This window comes from Falco cherrug, chromosome 5 (assembly GCF_023634085.1).
Source record: "Falco cherrug isolate bFalChe1 chromosome 5, bFalChe1.pri, whole genome shotgun sequence".
Lineage (NCBI taxonomy): Eukaryota > Metazoa > Chordata > Aves > Falconiformes > Falconidae > Falco > Falco cherrug.
Genome location: NC_073701.1, coordinates 40,092,176 through 40,112,808, shown reverse-complemented (window position 1 = coordinate 40,112,808; position 20,633 = coordinate 40,092,176). Strand labels below are relative to the sequence as shown.

Genomic DNA, 20,633 nt, shown 5'->3' with positions numbered 1-20,633 from the left:
TACACTTGCTCATGTGCCAAGAGCAGTACAGCCAGGCAGCGTGGAGTTCAGGTTCCCAGCTGGATCTGCCATATATGCTGAAACCACAGAGCCACAGCTACACATTGTTACTGATCCCTACACTAGCTGGTTTACTGCCTGTTTGAATGTGTTTACACTAGCTGTAGTCACATTTTACAACAGCATAGATACAACCTTTGAGAGAGGTAGCTGGACAATGTTACGAAGAGCTGACATTTATACATTAACAGGAAGGCATAAGTATTTGACAATAACTCTTTACAGTACTTGTATGCAGGAGGAACTACAGTAATTTCCTAGGCTGAATAATATGACCTCATTTCCTCATTTTTATTATGTAGTATTGACGTTATTTGCATCAGATGAAATAAAAAAATCCAGCACCTCCCTGGTGCTGTCCTTTACTATTTCTTATATTTTCTAGTCACAGAGAACAGAACATTCGGTGAACATATGAAAAAACTTCACTAACATGATAGATACCAGATTCCAAATTGAGAATTACCGGAGTGGGGTCTGTAATACTAATAATGCATCTTTAATTCCAAAATACAGAACTAAGATCAACAAAAAATAAATGTATCCTCTTACCTTAGGGTCTCATTTTCTCCACGTTAATGCCAAACCTGTAATACCTAATCAAAACACATTCCTGCTTTTCCTCATTTTTTACTGATGTACACACTACTGCAACTTATCCTAAAGTATCCTCTTTAGATATAGCTGATACAATCAACAATTCAAAGGCAAAGACAGATAGGAACAAATAAAGCATTCAACATAAACAGAAAAAATTACCTTTAGCAGGGTTTACTTTTATCCCTGACCTATACAGCATCTCCTCATTCTGCCAGTCCCCATTCCTGACAACAGTCTTGAGTCCATAGAAAACAATTAATGCAGCAGTGGAACAAAAAACCAAGTTCTTCAGAAAGCGCTTTTGAGCTTTGACGTAAAGGGCCCTGACACCTACTGTAACCAGCAGGCAGAAGCCCATACTAGGAACATACAGCACACGCTCTGCTATTACAAAGCCAACATAGAAAAATAGGTTTGTGGCAGGAACAAAGGGCACTATTAACAAAGACAGAGACAGAATGACAATGTTCTCAGTTGAAGGAAGCTGCAGTTTCTGCATTTCATGCTTTTTTATACCATTCTCTTCTTTTGATGCAAAGCTTGACTTCACCTCCAGTGTCTTGTACTCCGTCTCTGAGTGGCAGCTATGCCCATTAGCATTCTGCTTGCCATTCATTACAGTTTTCCCATTGCATTCGCTCTCATTGCTGGAGCCCTTCAAGCTAAAGTAGGCAAGGAGGAGGAGTCCAGCATAGAAGGCCACAGTGTGTAGATTCCTCCAGTCACTGACTGCTTTCAGAAGAGGCACGGCATCCATAGACCAATCAAAGCTGAGGGTATCTGGGCACAGCAACAGCCAGAGGTTCTTGGTTGGCAGGTAAAAGAAGGTCAGCGTACGTGTGAGAAGACTGTCCGAGTCAGCTGCTGGATTATCAGAATTAGAAAAACTTGGGGGCTTGTTTCCCATCCAGTATAAGCGGACACCCAGCAGTGCAGTCCCCCAGGAGGTCAATAAACCAATGCTGTAAAACAGAGTCAAATTCCTTCTCTGGAGAAAAAAAAAAAAAAAAAAAAAAAGAAGAAAAAAAAAGAAAATTATCAGCATAAAACCAAGTGTTTATTTCTGTAAATTATAAAACAAAAGGAACTGAGAAATATCTCATACAACTTTTTTTTTGTAATGGACAAAAGCATTATGGATCTCAGTCTCTGGCATTTGGATCACAAAATGTTGTGTTATGCTGTTGACCATAGACTAAAATAATGGGCTCTTTCATTTAAGTTTTATGAAGCCTGTATCAGTCAAGCCTTTAGAAATCTTAGGGCTGTCAGTTCTTGCCTAAGTTTTAGTTCTGTGACCATTTGAAAACTCTTTATTTTAGAGGAATTTATGGAATATTACAATGATTCCTACATAACCTCCCAAACCCTTTCTTTGCTACTGGCTGTGACCAAAACACCAGTTTGCCTTAACTAGATTTAAACTTTAAAGAAAGTTGCAATTCAGTTTTCCCTAATGAAAGTCTCTCCTAAGGCATCTCACCCAAGAACTAAAATAAACTTTCCAAGAAGGCAAGAGAGGAAAACAGACACAGATTCCATGTTTAGGTCTTCCAGCTCCTACCTATTAGCTACAGTAATCACTTGGAGCCTTCAGATCTGCCTACAACTGAAAGCCCCACTTCATTTTGCATCTCACAGACAAACAATATGTTGGATTTTTTTCCTTAAAGTACATCATATTAAATAAGCACGCTAAAACCTTTCACATCTTCATACACATCTAAATAATATTATGTGATGCATGCAATTGCCTCCACTTAACCATGCTAGCAACTTGAAGAACCTCCACTTATTTATGGAATAATAAGGCAGCATTTGCCAGCTGGAGCTGCTTGTTGGGCCCCCTGCCTCCCCGGGCCCTGCCGCATCCAAAAGCACGCACTTACTCAAATGCTTGCAGAAATGTACCACTTCTGCCCTAACGAGAATCAGCAAGCAAGATTTTCTCACCTATTTCTAGGACTGATCTTAAGTTCTGCTCTCAGTTACATGGGCGCCTTAAATGAAAGTGGTTTTGATTACTTTCTCTTTGCAGAAGAATCTGTAAAAGCTAAAAATATGTGTATTTTTGTATTTCAATTTCTCAGATGACTCCTATAAGAAAAGGAAACCTATTTGCCAAATTGTTCCAGATACAGTATAAGCACTTTGATAATAATTCTTTTAAAGATGGGGGAAGGATTTGTCAATCATTTTTTCATTTTATTAGGTCTGTTTTTTCCATTTTACACTACACATTCCTGGGATGGTTATTTGATGTTTCCTCAGCTATTCAGAAGCAGGACCTCACACAAAGTTTTGTCTTACTTCTTTCAAACAGCTCATTTTTCTCCCTTGTGAGGGGATCTTCCCTTGATATCATGAAATACAGATTATTGAGCTGCTCCTTTTTATGTCAATTATTCATAGGTTTCTACCATCAGGTTACAAGAGGTAACTAGTGGTCTAGTCTCAATTAATTTATCTACTTATCTCATGAAGAAATTTACTCTTTTTCATATTTCCATAGCATTTTTCCTTGTGAGGCAGATTAATTCATTCAATTTTGAGGCAATATGGAAGCATTAATATATAATAAATTTATAATGAGAATATTTACCTATTTGTATCAGAATCACCTAAAAAATGCTGGTATTTTTTATACGTGACGTAAAGCCTAAGTCCACATATTTCATTTGTCATATTAATTCTGGTTTGATTTATTGGCTTTTGTATATTTCTATATCCTGATAAATCAACATTTTTTTAATAAATCAATCAAAACCCACATCTACACTTTATGATTAATATATTCCCTGGAAAGTTTACTGCAACAACTTACTTTTATTTGTAAGCTGGATAATACTTCGCAACTCATCTCAAATAATGTTTCATCCCTGACTGCCAGTAATGTTTAAAAACTTTTAACGTTACAAAGCTGTGTAAACTGGTTATCACTGAAACTCCCAACCAAGTTTATATTTGGAATGAAAAGATTATTCAGATTTCATGGATTTGCATAGTAAAACCTTATGTTCCTCGTTCAACTTGTCCTTTTATTCCCATGGTATTTTGCTACATGAAAATGTTTCTGCCCGCCCCTTTGGCTCAATTATCTTCAAACTTGTTTCCTTCAAACATGCATATAGACAACCCTCACTTGTTAAATGTGACCTTTTTTGCTTTTTTTATTCACCCTTCTACAGTCTTTTAAGAGAAGGCTGCTTAGATGGAGAGAGACTGGGAAGTGGAAGAAGGTATTTTTTGTTCATGTGTGTGTGTGTGTTTCAATAAAAAATTCAGAGCAGGTCTTTGCTGGAAGGCTATATACCACTGAAAGATTAAGACATCCCAAATACTAAGCAAGTGAAACTTGATTAACAGAAGGGAGCTTTCATGGATTGTTTAGACTGCTTTTTTATTTTGTTATTACTTAACAATTGGAAGAAAATCTCCCTTTCCAAAAGATCTAACTATTGTGCTTTTCAATTAAATGCTGAGAAATTTCACGTCACTAAGTTCTTTGACAAAACTATGCTAAAGCAGGTATGATTTTCCTTGTGGATAATAGCAAAATGTGCTTAAAACTTTCAGATCTTCCTCATACATCATAAAACAGCAAGAATGAAAAGTCTGCTTCTAGCTCCTAGCCCTAGAAATGCAAACAGTCTGTACCCAGCCTGGAGCTAATCCATCCTCCCTGCTGGAGTAACTATTTGCAGCCTCCTTTTTAACCATAAGATCTGCAAGATCTGGATCCTCACACTTCCTCGTTCTGCAAAGAACACAACTTACCTATATGCAGTATTGTGTTTCATGCTTTAACAATATTTAAAAAAAAAAACAACCAAAAAAACATTTTACACCAGTGTCAAATGAAATATCTATGCATTCACTCCTGGAGCTCAGAGATACCCAAGCAGGTGTTTTTCCACACCGTCATATCAATTTATTATACTGTAAAATATTAAGTTATCTAGATAAGGAGCTCTGGTGGACTCTTTAGCTTAATTAATGGACTACAGGAGTGGAGTGCAAATACCCTCTTCTCTCAGACACGAATGGCTTGCATCCTTCCCCAGAAACTATTTCAGACATGGACCTTCTCGAAAGCCAGTAGCTTTACATTGTTGTATTGGTTTAATACTTGCTGGCCACAATGTTCTCTTAGATCTCAAAGTTGCTGCTTATGATCTCAGGGTTGTTATGTACTGTACTTCCAGTACATATCTGGGGGATGTATCTGTATTTTGAAACTAACTACATCTTAACTAGTTACCAATAACCTGTGTAACACTGACATGCCATTGTGAATGTTCAATTTCAGAGGGGATCCTCTGGAATCAGTCTGAAATCAAGACTAAAACTGTCCTTAACAAACTTCTGTCACAACAATTTTAAGTAGGATACCGCGCTTTTTTTTTCCCTTTTTTTTTTTCTGTTCTTTTAAATCACATATAGATAGCATTGGCTGAGAAAGGGAATGAGCAACTCATTTCCCTTCTTCCTCTATCAACATTTATGACTTGTGCACAGCTTTTATCACTCTGTACTAATAGAGTCAGAGATAATTAGAAAGGTTTAGCTCACATTTTGGCTTTACATTCTTCCAGGTTTTGTATAGCAAACCAAAGGGAAAAAAAAACTGGTTACAGCATTTATTAAAATATATAAACAGCTCCCCAGTAGACTTTTGCCTGTGAAGAAAGTGCTTTCAAGATGAACTCTGCTCAGACAAGCACTTTCACTAGCAACTCTTCCTCTGAGCCTCCTGACAGTCTGTGCTCTTTCGACTGTATACATTTAGTGTAGCCCAGCAGCAGGAAGAGATCCTCTGTAATACTTGGCAGAAAGGATTTGGATTACTATACTCATGAGTCCTAAACCAGCCCATCTGCTGTGTGTTTTGACACTCCCATAAATCCTCTAACCTTTCATAAGTAGTCATTTTCATCTGGGGAAAAAATGAGCACTGATTTAGATCAGATTCAACATCTCTCCTGCTGGCTAACAGTCAAGTACCACCAGTGCAATTTTAGCGTTTGTGACTGCAGAAACCTTTTTCATCTCCTACCAAAATCCATCTGCATGACCCACCCACATAGCATATTTCCCTTGCATTAAATTCTAATTTCTCAGTCCATTATACTGCTCTTAAATAAGGCACTGCAGCAGATCTCTTGATTGGGCAACCCCTGCCAAAGCTCAGTCATCACCTAAGCGGTATCCAAAGCATTTTCAAATGACACTATTCTTTTAAACTCACCTTGTCCTTTTCACAAAGAAGCATTAAATATGGCACATGATCAAGACAGTCCAGATATCAAAATCACTGGGGCTAACCACACACAAAATGTTATTTTTAGAATTCAGGAAATGCAGAAAATAAAGTGGGTATGTCACCAGGCATCACACACAGGAGTTTCTTTTCCAACTGAGAGCTTCTTGAAAATATGTTGGCTTGAGAATGGGGACTTCCCAAAGTAGTAGAACGCTGCCAAATCACTAGACTGACAGTATCTTGTTTCCATGGTATGCAGAGTCTCCTGGATCACAGCTCAGCCAAGTTTGAGCTGAATTAGAATTCAGAATGTATCCCCACCAGAGACAAAGCTATTTGCCACAAGCCCTGCTGGGTCGTAGTACTGAGCTGGAAGTGGCCATTACTGCACCATCTCCACCTGTCCAGTTTGCTCCTGCTTGCATGACCCACTAAATGAGGTTCACTCATCTACACTGGTGAAACAACAACTGGCCTGAAGGTTGGCTCTTCCTCTGAGTTAGAACTCTGTCTATAGCTTATCCAATATTGTGACCAACTGTACATATTTAATGACATTGACTTCTAGTGTTATGAACCCACACAATTCTTCCTCAAGAAGGTGATCAGTGCGTTCATAAAACAGCTGAAGATCACATGTACATATTTTTATTATTAGCAAATAGCACAAACTAAGCAGTCCTTATTGTTGTTGACTTGCCTTACTAAAATTTAAATTTGAGTTATAAATACTGGCATTTAAAAATCACCCAAAGTCTTCCTCTAAAATCTTTAATTCTTTAATAAGAATTGTTAAATTAAACAAAACAACAACAAAAAAAGCCCACAACAAAAAACCCTCTAACTTCTCAACTGAAAAAGGTTATAAAGACTACAGGGGAAAAGATAAATTGTATTAAGAGCAGAAACTGTATGAATGACTCAAGGTAGTAGAAAAGCAGAAGAGATTACATTAGCTTCATAAATCTGCGCGCATGATCAGTGCAACAGAGAAGGCTCTTTCTGAGGATAAGTCTACACAGGGAAATGCAGCGTGACAATGGTGACAGTACGGATAGCATCCCAGGGTTAATCCATCTATCTGCAAGAGCACAAAATAAACAGACGAAGTTAGAAACGCACTGGGAGCAAGAGATATTCCTGAACTGCCAGACTGCTCAGCAGTGCTGTCCAGCACTACTGTTACCACTGCACAGGTAGATATGTGGGCCAACAGTCATAGCTGCCTTTCATTTAACAAGCATTGTCTCTTTCAAGAGGTTTTGCAATGAAGGAAGGGCGCTGCACTTTCTGCACTAGCCAAAATGCTGTGAGCTCACTGAATGTGCAAGTATCTTGGAAGGCAGAACTGGAATTCAAAATGATCTTGAAAAAAACAGAAATGCTTAGAAAAATAAACCTATATAAAAGGCAGGGGCAACTCTGCTTAAAGATACACAAGTGCGAGATGTGGAACAAGTACTTGCCTCATCTTCAGAGAACCATCAGGGATTATCACAGATCACAAGCAACTCTTTCAAACCACTGCTAAAGAGGTAAACACTGTACTGAGACTACAGATGAAAGCACACCCTTCAAGATATGTAAAGTAATCCTTCCACTCTTCACCATACTAGTAAATCCTAAATGTGCCTGGTTCCAGCACAGAACTTTCAGAAATAAATGAGGGAACTACACAGAGGAATGTGACAGAGCTATTCATATAAGTTCAAAGGGAACCAAGGAAAATTCCAGCTGTGAAACAGCACCAGTTTACCTCTGCCATTGGGACTACAAGGAAGCAGGATGGTCTCATCCTGCAACTTGATGAGTAGGCCTGCAGAGCCCCAAAAAGAAAGGAAGCTTTGCTCCAGTCCTACTGGAAAGGCAAAGGCTGTACTTGCTGTGTAGCCAGGCTGTCCTCTTGAGTAACAAACACACCTGAAAATGAGTATACAAGGCTGAGTCCCTGTGTTCCCTACTAAATCTGATCTGGCAGTACTTTTGAACTAATCATCCTGTACAAAGTACTGGCAACTTACTAAAGCCCTGCTCATTTGAATGGATAGACATGCATTTTTTTCTTCTAAAGGAAGTTTGTTCTGCTGTCCTGTACAACACACAGGCATTGTTAAGAAAAAGAAAAGCAAAGCATTAAACAGCTCTCTTAAGAGTACATACTGCAATCCCACCTATAAACCCACCACCAAAAATTATGGCAGCACATTTCACGTGTTTCCTAAATTAGTAAGATACAAATCAGGGAAAATTAAAACCTAAGAGCTAGTTTAATATGCAGTGGGAGGAAAACACACGCTGTAAGAACGGAATAGATACACACTTTTTAACTGACTAATGCAAATAGAAATGGATTTTATGAGCAAAAATGTAATTTAATCCCAGATTAAGCCTCTGGCAATGACAAAGCAACTTTATCAATCCAGTAGAAGTCAGTCATCAATAATCGAATTCTGTACAAATAGCAAGCTGGCTCCAGTTTTGACAGAACCTATCTAGGCGTAATAGAAATCCATCAGCTGGAACCCCATCAAGCTACAAAGCCAGTTTCTACAGTGGATAACAAACAGCATTCTATGTGGTTTTTTGTTTTTCCCTTTGCCATCTGAAAAATTGAGGTGCTTTGTTTGTTTTATTTGTACCTCTAAAATATAACAAAAGGACAAGCAGCAAGGTTATCTTGAAGTTATAACAAAGAAAATATCTTATGAATTTAAACACTTAATTGTAAATCTTCTAGTAAAGCTTAAACACCTACAACATTTTCAAAGAGAAACACAGATAATATCAAAAGTCGTGTGAAATACAAAATCTGCTTATCAACTCAGAGGGTGCTGTATATTACCAAGATTCATTTAAGATCATATAAGTAGTCACTTATTTTGTTTGAAAAAAAAATTGAAGCTGCTTTTGGTGCAGATATTTTCAGACCTACTGGTTCAGCAAGACAGGGAAAAGAATTTTTAAGTGATTCAGAACCTATTTGTGTGACAAACTGAACACAGGCTATGTTGTGACTAAAAAAATTATTTAAACAACCCCACACCCTCCTTCTACACCCACCCACAAAATACGTTTATTTATGAGGTGGTACTAGAGGATGGCCAAAAGACACTCACAAGTAGCATGACTGTTATTCTTGAAGTCAGTACCTTTAGAAGCCAGAATATATTTCACAGTATCAGCCACTTATTAGTCATTTACTTCAGATGCAGTGTTTATTATAAATAACAGCCTAAAGGACATCTCCTGTGGTCTGGATGCAATCTGTGTATCATTTCTACTTATTCTATGTTACACTAGCATCACATTTCAAACAGTGGGAACCACAAAGAACTGGAGAAGCTAAAGGCAACACAGCAATGACTACCAGGCACAGAAAGCCTTCAGGAAAGTGACTCAGATTGAGAAATACATACCTTCCAGATTCCAAGTCACTGCCAACAGCAGACAAAAGTTACGAAGAGATTGTTAACAAATAGTAGGTCACCGTGATTGATGAAAAGTTTGGTTTCCAAGCATACTGACAGGAACTCCTCTCATACTCCTAGTCAAAACAAATAGTCTGAAGCACATCTACATATCTGTCATCTAACCTAGTCTTGCCTCCCATGTAGTTAATCGGGTAGCTATGAAACATTGGCAGTAAAACTCTGGAGATATATGCTTGGATGTTTGAAGACTAACACATTGGAGGGGAAATAAAAACCCAACTTATAAAACAAATTAAATTAACAACCTTCGTAAAACCTGACCGGTAAGTACTGCAATGTCAGAGAAGAAAGATTGAGAAAATTAACATTTTAATAACAATTTCATTTGTTCCTGTTTTTTATTAGGCCAAGTTAGCCTCTTATAGAATCAGCTACGCTAAAAGACTAATTTGAAGAAGAGAAAGCTTGCTATGTCCTATGTTAAGTACTGAGGAAGCTTTTGAATTCAATAAATAGAAATGAGAATGAATACCTATTGGAAAATTAAGTGAGAGAACAAATTAAACTTTTTGCAGCAAATAGCACTAGCTACCTACATAAGTAATCACTACCCAATGATAGCAAAGAGTGCTGTAAAGATATTACAGGAGTGGAAATATAAGAACATTTAGCCAATAATAAAAACTGCGAACACTTCAACAGAGAATTGCCACAAAAGTACATTCAATAAAAGTAACAGAATACCTTGAATATAATGTCCTCTATCTTACTTCCCTACACATGAAATATGAATAAAATAATTTTAAAAACAATTTTTTAATTTTTTTCTACCCTTGGTCTGGGTACCTTTTTAAGGGGTAATTAAAAGGATATTTAAGCACAGCCCTTTTAAAAACATGAACTGCATTACTAGGGTCTGAATCAGAGACAGAGAGAGTTAAAGGTAAAGAAATTACTGACCTCAGTAATGCAAAACCAAATACTTAATAATTGAAATAAAGAGAGATGAAAAATGGTGAAGCAGCATATGGATGACAAAACTAACTTCAGATCACAAGATGTCATTACTCTCCATTAAGCTAATGTGAAGAAATGTGGTAGTTAGCAATCTCCTGTGAACCAATACCAAGATACCACTCAACCAAACTATTAGGGGGTGAAGTAGTTAAAAGAGGTCAATTACTGGTACTGTAAGAGTTATGCTGAAGCCCCTTAAACGATTACATTAAACATATTTGAAAGCCTGCACAGTTGTCTTGTTTAGCTTACAATAAGATCTTTAATATTTCCCGCTACGTAATGGTCTCTGATCAAATCCATTTAGCTGTAAAACAATTCAGCTTCTCTGAAGGAAATTAAAAAGTATATATTCTTTCAGAAGAAACTAAGAAATTTATTTTTGGTTAAATACATTCAGTACCATTATCAAAACATTTTTCTCAGCTTTTTGGACAAAACAGAGGGGGAAGAAATAAAAATTGTGCAAATGGAAATGCACACACTCATCCATATTCACACACACACACACACACAGCCTTCCTTAGCAATTCCTGGTTTGTAGGTCCAATGCATTGCAAGCTTGTTCAGGGCATCAAAGAAGTAAACGCAACAGTCTTTCCTTAGCATGGTCCCAGTGCCAACAGCCAGCCATTATGAAATTCATTCCAGTCTCCTTAACGAGTGAAGTTTGGAACCACAGTGTTTTGGAGCCATAAAGAAATGATTTATAAGGAGACTTCACTCAGTGGGAAGGGCGAAGTACGGCAGTTCTCTCTCCAAGTTATCATAATAGAAAGCTATTTAATGAGTGTGGGATTTCTTCAAGAATTTAAAAAAGGCAGGATTTGGAAGAGGATGTGTTACATTATGCAGACACCCACATCACTGAACGTTTCTGCTACAGTAAAACCATCAAAATAAAAATCCTCAAAGTTGTTCCTATTTTGAACTTTTGGCTTGTTTTTAATAAGCGTTTTCAAATGTAAACCACAGATTTCTAGAGATTATAAGATAGACATAATTCAGTATAAACAAGTTAGAAAGATTTAGTGAACTAAACTAGGTTGCCTAAGGTCAAGCACTCCATACTGCAAACAAGAAAAAAATCGTGCCCTGAAGCAAGACACTGTCTGGCAAAACAGCAACAAAAGAGCAGAGAGGTAACTTTCCTCAACAAATTCAGCAGAAGCCTGTGGCAGTTACCTGCCTCCTTAAAGCACTCTCCCCTTCAGGGCACCACGATGTGTGCTGATGACTCAAATTCAATTACACACAAACTTGAGTCCTCCCCATAATCCAAGTGCAGATCAAAGCTAAATCCAGCCCCCAGTAACGATTTACAAATAAAAAAATTTCAGTAACCCATATGACAATCTTCATGCATGATACAGGGACATATGGGCCTTGCGTGGCAGAAATTAATCACCTTGCTTTCAGATTACGCTGGTGTTTGCTAATGAAGGACGGCAGTGGGAAGGTGAGAAGACTACACCGGACCAGTGTATGCCAGAATTCTTTAAGTCAAAATGCAGGCATAAGTGACTCAAATCACATTTGTTTTCTATTTCTAAATTCTGTAAATTTAGACTGTGGCTTCTTCATAGTATGAGAACTGAGATAGCAATGATGCTTTAGGAATTTTTTTATTGATTTATTTTCTGTTCTTTTCAGTGTTACCAGGTTTTTTTGCACAAAATGACACTGTGTAAGCCCAATGGAGAGAACAACGTATGGGGGTGGAAAGCTGAAGGAAGTGTTGTGACTTTGTTAAACCATGACTGCTACCAAAAATGCCTATCAAACCATGGCTCCCAAGCATATCATTAGGACAGCTGTGCTCTTGCCATGCATTGCAGCAAAACACACACAGAGCCCTGCTTCTTCAGCAAACAGACTTGTAATGGCAATGCGTATGTAACAGCAGTTACAACTATTATACCTTAAGTAGCAAGTTTTCATTTTTTTAAGTCTTGGGAAAAAAAAAAACCCACACAACGTTCCACTAAACATAAGATACATAGCTTCCATTAAAACAAGAAGTCTTTGAGCTGTCATGCACAGTGGATTATATGACCACAAAATGCCCTCCTACCTGGCAGTCTTAAGAACGTCCACTCTACACAAGCTGCTTGTTTTCAAGGTCAGTACATAAATTACCTAGATGTCATGCTAGTAAAGGCCCAAACTCCCTATTCCTGCAGAAAGCTGTGTGACATATTTCCTTGTCCCTTGGAAGGATGCACATCTTCAGCTCCTGGACAGTCTTCAGATAGTAAGATGAACTTCACTGCCAGTGTTTTGTCTGTGCTTCAAACCATCTGCCCAACCCACAGATTCATCACCCACAGCTCATTGCTCTCCTGTCAAAAGCACCTTAAGACTCCCTCTGAAATCTTCTACATCTCTCCCTCATGGATGAAATAGCTATCTTCAAATCACTCCAAAAAATTTTCCTACAAGTAGTATAATGAAATGCACCTGATAGCAGATCAAGATGCTTCTTCTGACACAAATATGCTGAATTACATCAAGCAGATAGCTTAACCACCTTCTGTCTCCTTTTGTTCTAATCCTTCCCTACTGCCTCTAAATTCAGATGCTATATTTGTAAAAGTACCAGGAGTTTGTAATGATGTTCTCTATGGTGCACGTGAAGGTTCTGCTCCCTCATGTCAATTATACAAATAATTAAGCACTACAGACTGTAGTGACCTCTTTTACTAAGCAATCTGGAAACTTTCTTCTAACATGCTTCTGCTGCACATATATCCAACCTAAGTAACAACTTTTGATTATTTTAATCTTTCTTCACCAGTAACTCTTTTTACTATTTGCACTTGGTCCTGTTGAACCTCATGAGGTTCACATGGGCCTACTTTTCAAGCTTGCCCAGGTCCCTCTGGATGGCATCTCAACCCATACTGCCTACCACTTACTCTTCAAGAGTATTATCGTTTAAGTATTCAGGTAGACAGATACAGAGCAAGTCCAGACAAACTGGGCTTGAAGCCCTTAGATGACAAATCCAGCTACTACTTTGCTACAAAAATAACCAAACCAAAAAAAATTAATTAGTTTTGAACCATCACCAGTGAACTTCTCTGCCAGAATCTCACTAAGAAAAAAAGACAAGACTTATTGTTCTTACATATGAGGGAGGCAAGGTATGGAGGAAGAGCTCGCAATGTTTTATTAGAGCAATCAGCATAGCCAGAAAAACACACAAGCTACAATTGGAAAAAAATAGGCCAAAAATGGACAGCTAGTCTGATAAAAGATATTACACCCTTCCAATCAAGTTTGTTTTATTTTTTACCATCACAATGACAATTACACTAGTGCTTTTTGCTATTAAGGAAGAAAAAAGCGTGGAGAAGTGAAGGCAATTCTAGCTATGAAAAAAGTCTCTTCATTGTTGCATCGTTTTCAGCTGAAGTGTGCAAAGCAGAAATGAGGTTTTTAGCACAATACAACTGAAGGACATGAGGAATTTCCTCTCTTTTTAATACACAGCACTTCTAACAAATTCTTGCCTCACACAGAAATGGCCTAAATAATACCAGAATTCTCTCCTTTAACGTAAAATAATGCTGAATTGAGAACTTTTGGCAACTAGTTTTTCTTTAGCGAGGGGAAGATATGGGGTAAAAAGCTATAAATGTAATGGGAATGGAAGGAAATCTCACAAGCAAGAGAAATTAGTAATTTAAAAGAGAAAAACAAAGATCATAAACCAAGAGAAGAGCACACAGGCATAAAGGAGAACAGTAATGGGTTAAAGTAAGCAGACATTCAAGTTTTGCCTTTATTTTCCCAAAGAGGAAGGTATGGATTTCAAAAAGAAAAAGGAAAAGAAAGGGCGGGGGGTGGGGGTGTAGCAGAAGGATGCACAACAGTCTTCAATTGTAGAGCTATTCAAAATGAATCACAAAGTAAAGGAAGAGAGACTGAAATATATTTGAATACGGGAACAAAACCAGAAAAACAACTTTCTTGGTTTGAGAATCTCTTCCATGACTCCTCTTCCTTCTGTCTTCTCCTTTCTCCTTGTCTTTGAACTTGCAAATACCTGCTCTCAGAGTGGTTGCCAGCAATTGCAGTTTGGCTAGCTCTGACTCTTTTAACATAGACCCAAACTCTGCTTATCCTGAGTGAGTACAACAGAAGTTACTGCAGCACTTAACATGTTCAGATCCTCCTACTGCCAGTCCTCTCCACCTACAAAGCTGTAAACCTGCACAGTCACTAAAACAGTGGTTCCAGAAGACACTAAAGAGGATCTAGGGGTAAAAAAGTAAGACTTGAGGACTACTACAATTTGTACTAAAATGCCAAGACTCCTAGTGAAGACTGCACTACATACACACAAACACACATACATATACACACACCTCCCTCTGTGAGTGGGGCAGATGCAGTGCCACTTACATCACTTGGCATGTCAAGGGTTTTTATTCTGTTCTTTTTTTCCCCAATTGCCTAATCAGGACATAACTAATTTCCACGTAACAAATTTCAAACCTCCTTCTCTGCATAGAATTCTGGCTCAGGAGGAATCAGCGTGGCAGGCTACCTGGGATTTTTTTATCATTACCCACCCTGGGTTGTCACAGAAAGGGTCTGACCACACTTAATTGATTTCCAAGATAGTAAATACACTGCAAAAAAGTCAGAAGTTGTTAGTCATTTATGTACTTCTCAACTTTGCCAATCAATGCAGCAAATATGTTTCCTGACCTTGCTTAGAGAAAAAATGAGGATAACCTTTAAAGAGTAGGAATAGTCATGCATTATGGATTTATCTATCTGGCTAACAATATTCATTTCAGTGATGAAAAAATTTAACTGAAAAGGCTAACAGTTTTAATTACATACCTCCAAATTATATTATTTCTTATCTGCACAAGAACATAAAAATAATTAACCAAAATACATGCAGGGACAGAAATAACTGCTAAATTTTTCAGGAGTCCCTCTGAAGGGACCTTGACAATTTTCCAGTTTTTAAAAATTACATCTTCCACAATTCACATATTTAGATAGGAACTAAGCTGTAAAGACTACTCTGTAGTTGTATTTGTACTTCTCTGAAACAAACTGTTTCAGTATTGCTGGGTTGTTTGTCTGAGGTGGTTCCTGAGATTAATGTTTCTAACATTAAACGATGAGAATTCTAAAAATAGCACAATGCTGAAAACTCCAATGACTCCATTTTTCAGCATCAACATCTTAAATACTTGAAAGTTAAATGCCTTAAAGCATGGGCTCCACAGAAACCAGCACTTTGGGTGAAGTTACATCTAGGCTAGTCTCCAAGTTCCTTAGAAAACTTACTCCACCCTCAACACAAATGGAAGAATTAGGCAATTGGACCTTTTTTTTTTTATAAGGCAATATATTTTCCTTCCTTTTGTTCACTGACTTTCCAGAAACATGGAAAAGCCCTCCTTTTCAAAAGAAAACTAGAATTTCCACATTTCAGTCCGTATCTGTCATCTATGACAGACCCCAGACTACACAGACATTCTCTTCCTAAGACTGTCCTTTTCTTCTCTCAAAGTTGATTGATTCTGCATGCAATCCACTGATTAAGTTCCCAGTTGACAACAACGAGCATGACTAAGCATGACTTGAGTCCTTTGTTTTGCAGGAGCCCGGAGCTCTGGTATCTCATTGAATAAGTATTTAATTTAATATCTATTTGAGCACATACTCATTGCTCAGACCTCACAGTGCATATGGTAGCCCTAGTGTGCTAAAGCACAAGCGCGACGAAGCACTCCGAAATCCCGATGGCACAAAAGCATAGGTATATGCAGACCTGGATAGGCTTTACAAGTGCTCTGCATACTGTTGTCAGCGTATGCCTAAAAGCAGCTGCTGAAGGACTTACAGATGGTGTCTAGAGACCCTGTTCAACTGCACACAACAGATGAACAGGACCTGAAGACCCACCTTTCGGACTTGGTCAAACATGACAGTTTAGAATCAGCTGTGCCCCTGCCTCCTTCTTTGCATCTTGGCCCAAGTGCTCCTGTGAAAGGTTTACATACTTTCCACATACTGCAAGTATAAATGAAGTGGGGTTTAAACCAAGTGAAGTTATGAAGAACAGCTACTGTCTGCAACAGACCTCCCTCAGGCAAGAACGTTAACAGCTGGGACTGACCTCACTCCTGTTAAAACCCACACTCAGCCTTTGAATCTTATCACAGAAATAACTGGAAGACAAGAAAATCCACTTCATTTCATTTTTTGTTATTTGCTTTCTGAAATCCCAGATTAAAAAGGTTTACATTCTTAAGCACTGGCCAAAACCATGAGGACCATGTGTATTGGTTTGGGTTGGTTTTTTTTCTGTGAAAGCTGAGATCCTCACTGGGACAGATGTAAGAAGTGTATAATTCATTGCTCACAGTTTAAAGTATGCATATGCTTTGTTAAAGGGCTGCGGCTTGTCAGAAGAGCATTGAGATGACCGCTTGTCTTACCAGGCAGCTGTGCAGTGGTTCAAGAGGAGCAAGGAGATCTCTCTCAGAGAGCACCTAAGTGGGAAATGCTGCTGCAGTGCAGGGGACAACAGGGAAAGCTGTGGGAAGCAACAAGCCATGAGGATGAGAACAGGAGGCTTGAGAAAAGTAGAGAACCAGCTCTCAGAGACAACAGGAAGACTTTTCTGGAGACCTATGAGAGACCACAAAGATCCATCTAAACAAGGGAAAAATAAGATGCCTTGCCCTTGCAAGGACAAAAGTAGGCAAGGCCAAAACCTACTTTGAAACACAACTATCTGAGTATATGTCGCCCAGCAAATCTGTTCTCTCTCTCTTTCATGAGATTGTTTTATTTTAGCATTTGTATTAAAAAAAACATAGAAGTTTTAATGATTCTTGGCGTATTCTCTTTAAGGAAAAGGTCCAAACAGGACTTACCTCAGAGCTCTGTCTCTGTCAGAGACAACCTCACCTGCCTAAGACATAAGACTTAAAATGCTGAGAAAACTGATACACCAATTGGAACTATATGAGATGCCTTCTTGAAAGTACTGTCTTTGCATATAGAGGTTCATCTTTGCTCTAGAAAATGTCACTGATCCTGACAGAAAGAAAGAAAAGGGCAACTTCTCTTTGCATTAACTTTGATTTTCCAAATGGAAAAGATCAACCAACAAACATTTTGCAACGAACAGCAAAAATCTAGCATTTCTCTAAGGTCAGCAGCAAAATCAACCTAGGAGGAAATTTGGCTCCAAACGGAGTAGAGAAAAGATTAAAAAGCATCCCCATAAAGCTGGGCTGTCTTGGCCAGGGATCTAAGCTAGGGTACAGTCCAGGAGGGGTTTACTCCTGCCCAGGGCTGCAACGTGAGCATATAGGGTGTGAAGTACACTTGCTCATGACCTGCCACTTCCCCACCAGATTCAATTATTGCTTTTTAATCAGTTCCTTTCAGGACAGGAACCTGATAAACAATTTGGCTGTGTAGAATCCAACTTCAATTAAAAAATAATTCTAAAAAAGTACAACTAGAAAGATCTTTAAGTAAATATCTGTTTACAAATGGTTCAGCATATCAGAGGATTAGTTCAAAAAATGCAAGAGTGACTACAGTGGCAGCTTGACAAGGTGGTAAGTGGTGAGACAGCAGAAATGGGCATTAAGGTCCTTTAAGTCACTGTGGATGAGTACAGAATAATGCAGGATGTCTAAGGATTTTGCAGAAATAGAAGTTATTTCCTGAAAAGAAACACAAACAAGGAAAATGTGGTTTAACTTTGCTTTTTGAATGCTATAATTTGTTCAATTTTACCATGAAGCCACCCAAAAGCAGTATTTTATATCAGTTCACCTGCCCTGAGTATTTTTTAACCATTTACAAAGCTAGACAGCAGTGGACTCCCAGCAGGGTAGTATCTGACCATTTCTGATGATGCAGCTAGCATTGCTGGAACATCTGCTCTCAGAAAGTATTTTTTCTCTTTTATCCCACAATTGCAATTCATGCAGAATTTGTATTTTAAAATGTCGTTAATACTAAGCATGATGACCTTCTATAGCTGTAAGCCTGGAAAAGGTAATTTTACAATCAGTGAGAAAGAAAAAAGGTATCCCTTTTTATGTTAAAATATGGACTTTCAAATCCTGACGAGAAATAAAAATCAAAAAATATAATATAGCTTGCAAAAATTCCAGCATTGTTTATCTCATTTTGTCTTTCTGTGACAACATAATTAGTTGATATGAAAAGGCTTGTGAAATCGGGAATATGCTTTAAAGAAAAATACATACAGATGAAGACTTATAGATATACATGTATGGTGAGAAAAGGAGAAGCAGCTAAGAGATACTTGATTCCTGAAATTTCATTTAACAAAGACTGTGCTCCAAACAAGTCACTTTAATACAGCAGCACAAGCATGTTTCAGTGCCATCTAGCTAACACTCAAGGTAACTTGCATCACTACAGAGAAATTTTTCCCTGCAAATATCCTTTGTTCAATAAAAAACAAATGGAGAAGTGGCACATTGGTTTTGCTTCAGACCCATCAGTGTGTTAAAGCATAAAAAATTTGGGTTGTTCTTGGAATACTTGTGCTTTGATGTATTATATGAGGAATGTTAAAAACGTCACCCCAAAACCCTTTATGCTGCGACTGAGTTCTTGATCTGGACAGATCCACATGACTGAATACTTTAAATACTATTCTTTCAAGTATTAACATATTAGGTGTCATTATGCAACCATTCTGCTCAATTCTTTTGTGCCATACATTAACGGAAGGGTTGAGACAAATTAAAAAAGAAGAGTAAAGAAGGAAGACCATTTCAGCTTGTTTTAATAAATGGAAAGTGTATTGCTTTCTAAAGAAATCTGTACAAGCAAGTGAAGAACACATTTTCAAGAATGGAACACTACGCTTTAAATCTTCTGAAACTTCATTTTGCCTCCTTCATAGAATAGGTTTCCAGATAATAAAAGACATTCGCAGTCCTGACCATGTCACTGTGACTGTGTTAACACCAACTAAAAATGTGCAAGCTCTTTCTGAACTTTAATCAAAATTCTCCAGATTAAAATAATTTGACACACTAACACTTCTGCCTCCAGCCCAAAATAGATGGGAGGAAAAATGGTTTCTTTTGACTCAGCAATGTGATTTTATATCCTCTAAAACCCATAACTGAATCATAATGGCCCAGCTTTAAATCTTTCTGGCTTGAAAATGTACCATTCAACTCTCTTCAGAACTACCTGAATAGCCAACATATACCTGCTATGTCATGCCATTGAAAATCTCAGAAAATACACAACTAAAATCATGCTAATTGTCCCCTACACAGTAACTGCATTTTAGATTGCAGATTGTAAGAGCATGCAAAACGAATACTGTTACTAAAAAACCCAGCAATCCCAAAACTCAGCTAGTCAAGCAAAGAAAAAAAAAAAAAAGAAAACCCAACAACCCCCCAAAAAATCAAGTAGCAGCAAAAAAAGTAGAAAGTTGCAGAACACTGTACCAAGGCCAAATGTAGATACTAGATAATTCTGCAGTAAAGTTACCCTTTACTTCTCCTGCTACATAACCTTTTGCATTTTAATACTTTTGTTCCTATGTTCTTTTTTGCTAACATTTAACTAATTCCCCTCCAAATACCTAGTAAAACTTTTCACCAGTAGTTTAATAGTCAGGTTCCTCAAAGGGCATTGCAAAATGTTTCAGGAAGGGTGTTCTGAAGAAATGTCACTGAACAAAGCATGGGTGGGATTAAGACATCATACAGGAACTTCTCCTGAGACCCATTGCATTTGCTCCAGCTGAGCAGAAGCAGCAGCTAAAAGCTTGCTCCAGCAAACTCCCTGACCTCCCACATCAGCCCCAGCTCTTCCTCCCATGCCCACCTTGAATCTCAGTGCAATACAGACCCCTTTTCTCTCCTCACCCTTCCCACCAGCTGCCCCACCTGAAAACTCCCTCTTTAGCAGCTGGCTGGGATAACTCTTCTGGTTGCAGATCAATAGGGAGTAAGGGAAGAGCAGAGCAGGGCAGCTGTAAGCAAGACAAGGCAGGAGGAGCTTTGCAAGGCACCTGTGTGACAGTGAAGCAACACTGCCTAAAGCAAGGCTGATGAAAAATGAGCCGGTAAGTGGAGTAAAGGTGAGGTGTTTAGAGCAGTGACATTTGTGATAGATTATATCCTTGTTCAGACTGGAGAAAAATTTCAGATACTGAAGGCAGAGAAAGCACACTCATACAATGCATTGGCAAGAACTTGGCTGGA

General features: G+C 38.2%; 1 protein-coding gene across 2 annotated transcripts in view; it reads right to left on the bottom strand.

Annotated features, from left to right (window-relative positions):
* The window catches only part of TMTC2 (transmembrane O-mannosyltransferase targeting cadherins 2), a 254,213-nt gene that overhangs the window by 109,451 nt on the left and 124,129 nt on the right, over positions 1 to 20,633 (bottom strand). For both annotated transcript variants that reach the window (XM_055712368.1, XM_055712369.1), the window contains one exon: positions 820 to 1,648. In XM_055712368.1, the coding sequence (XP_055568343.1) occupies positions 820 to 1,648 (829 nt within the window). The remainder of the gene's footprint in view (positions 1 to 819; positions 1,649 to 20,633) is intronic.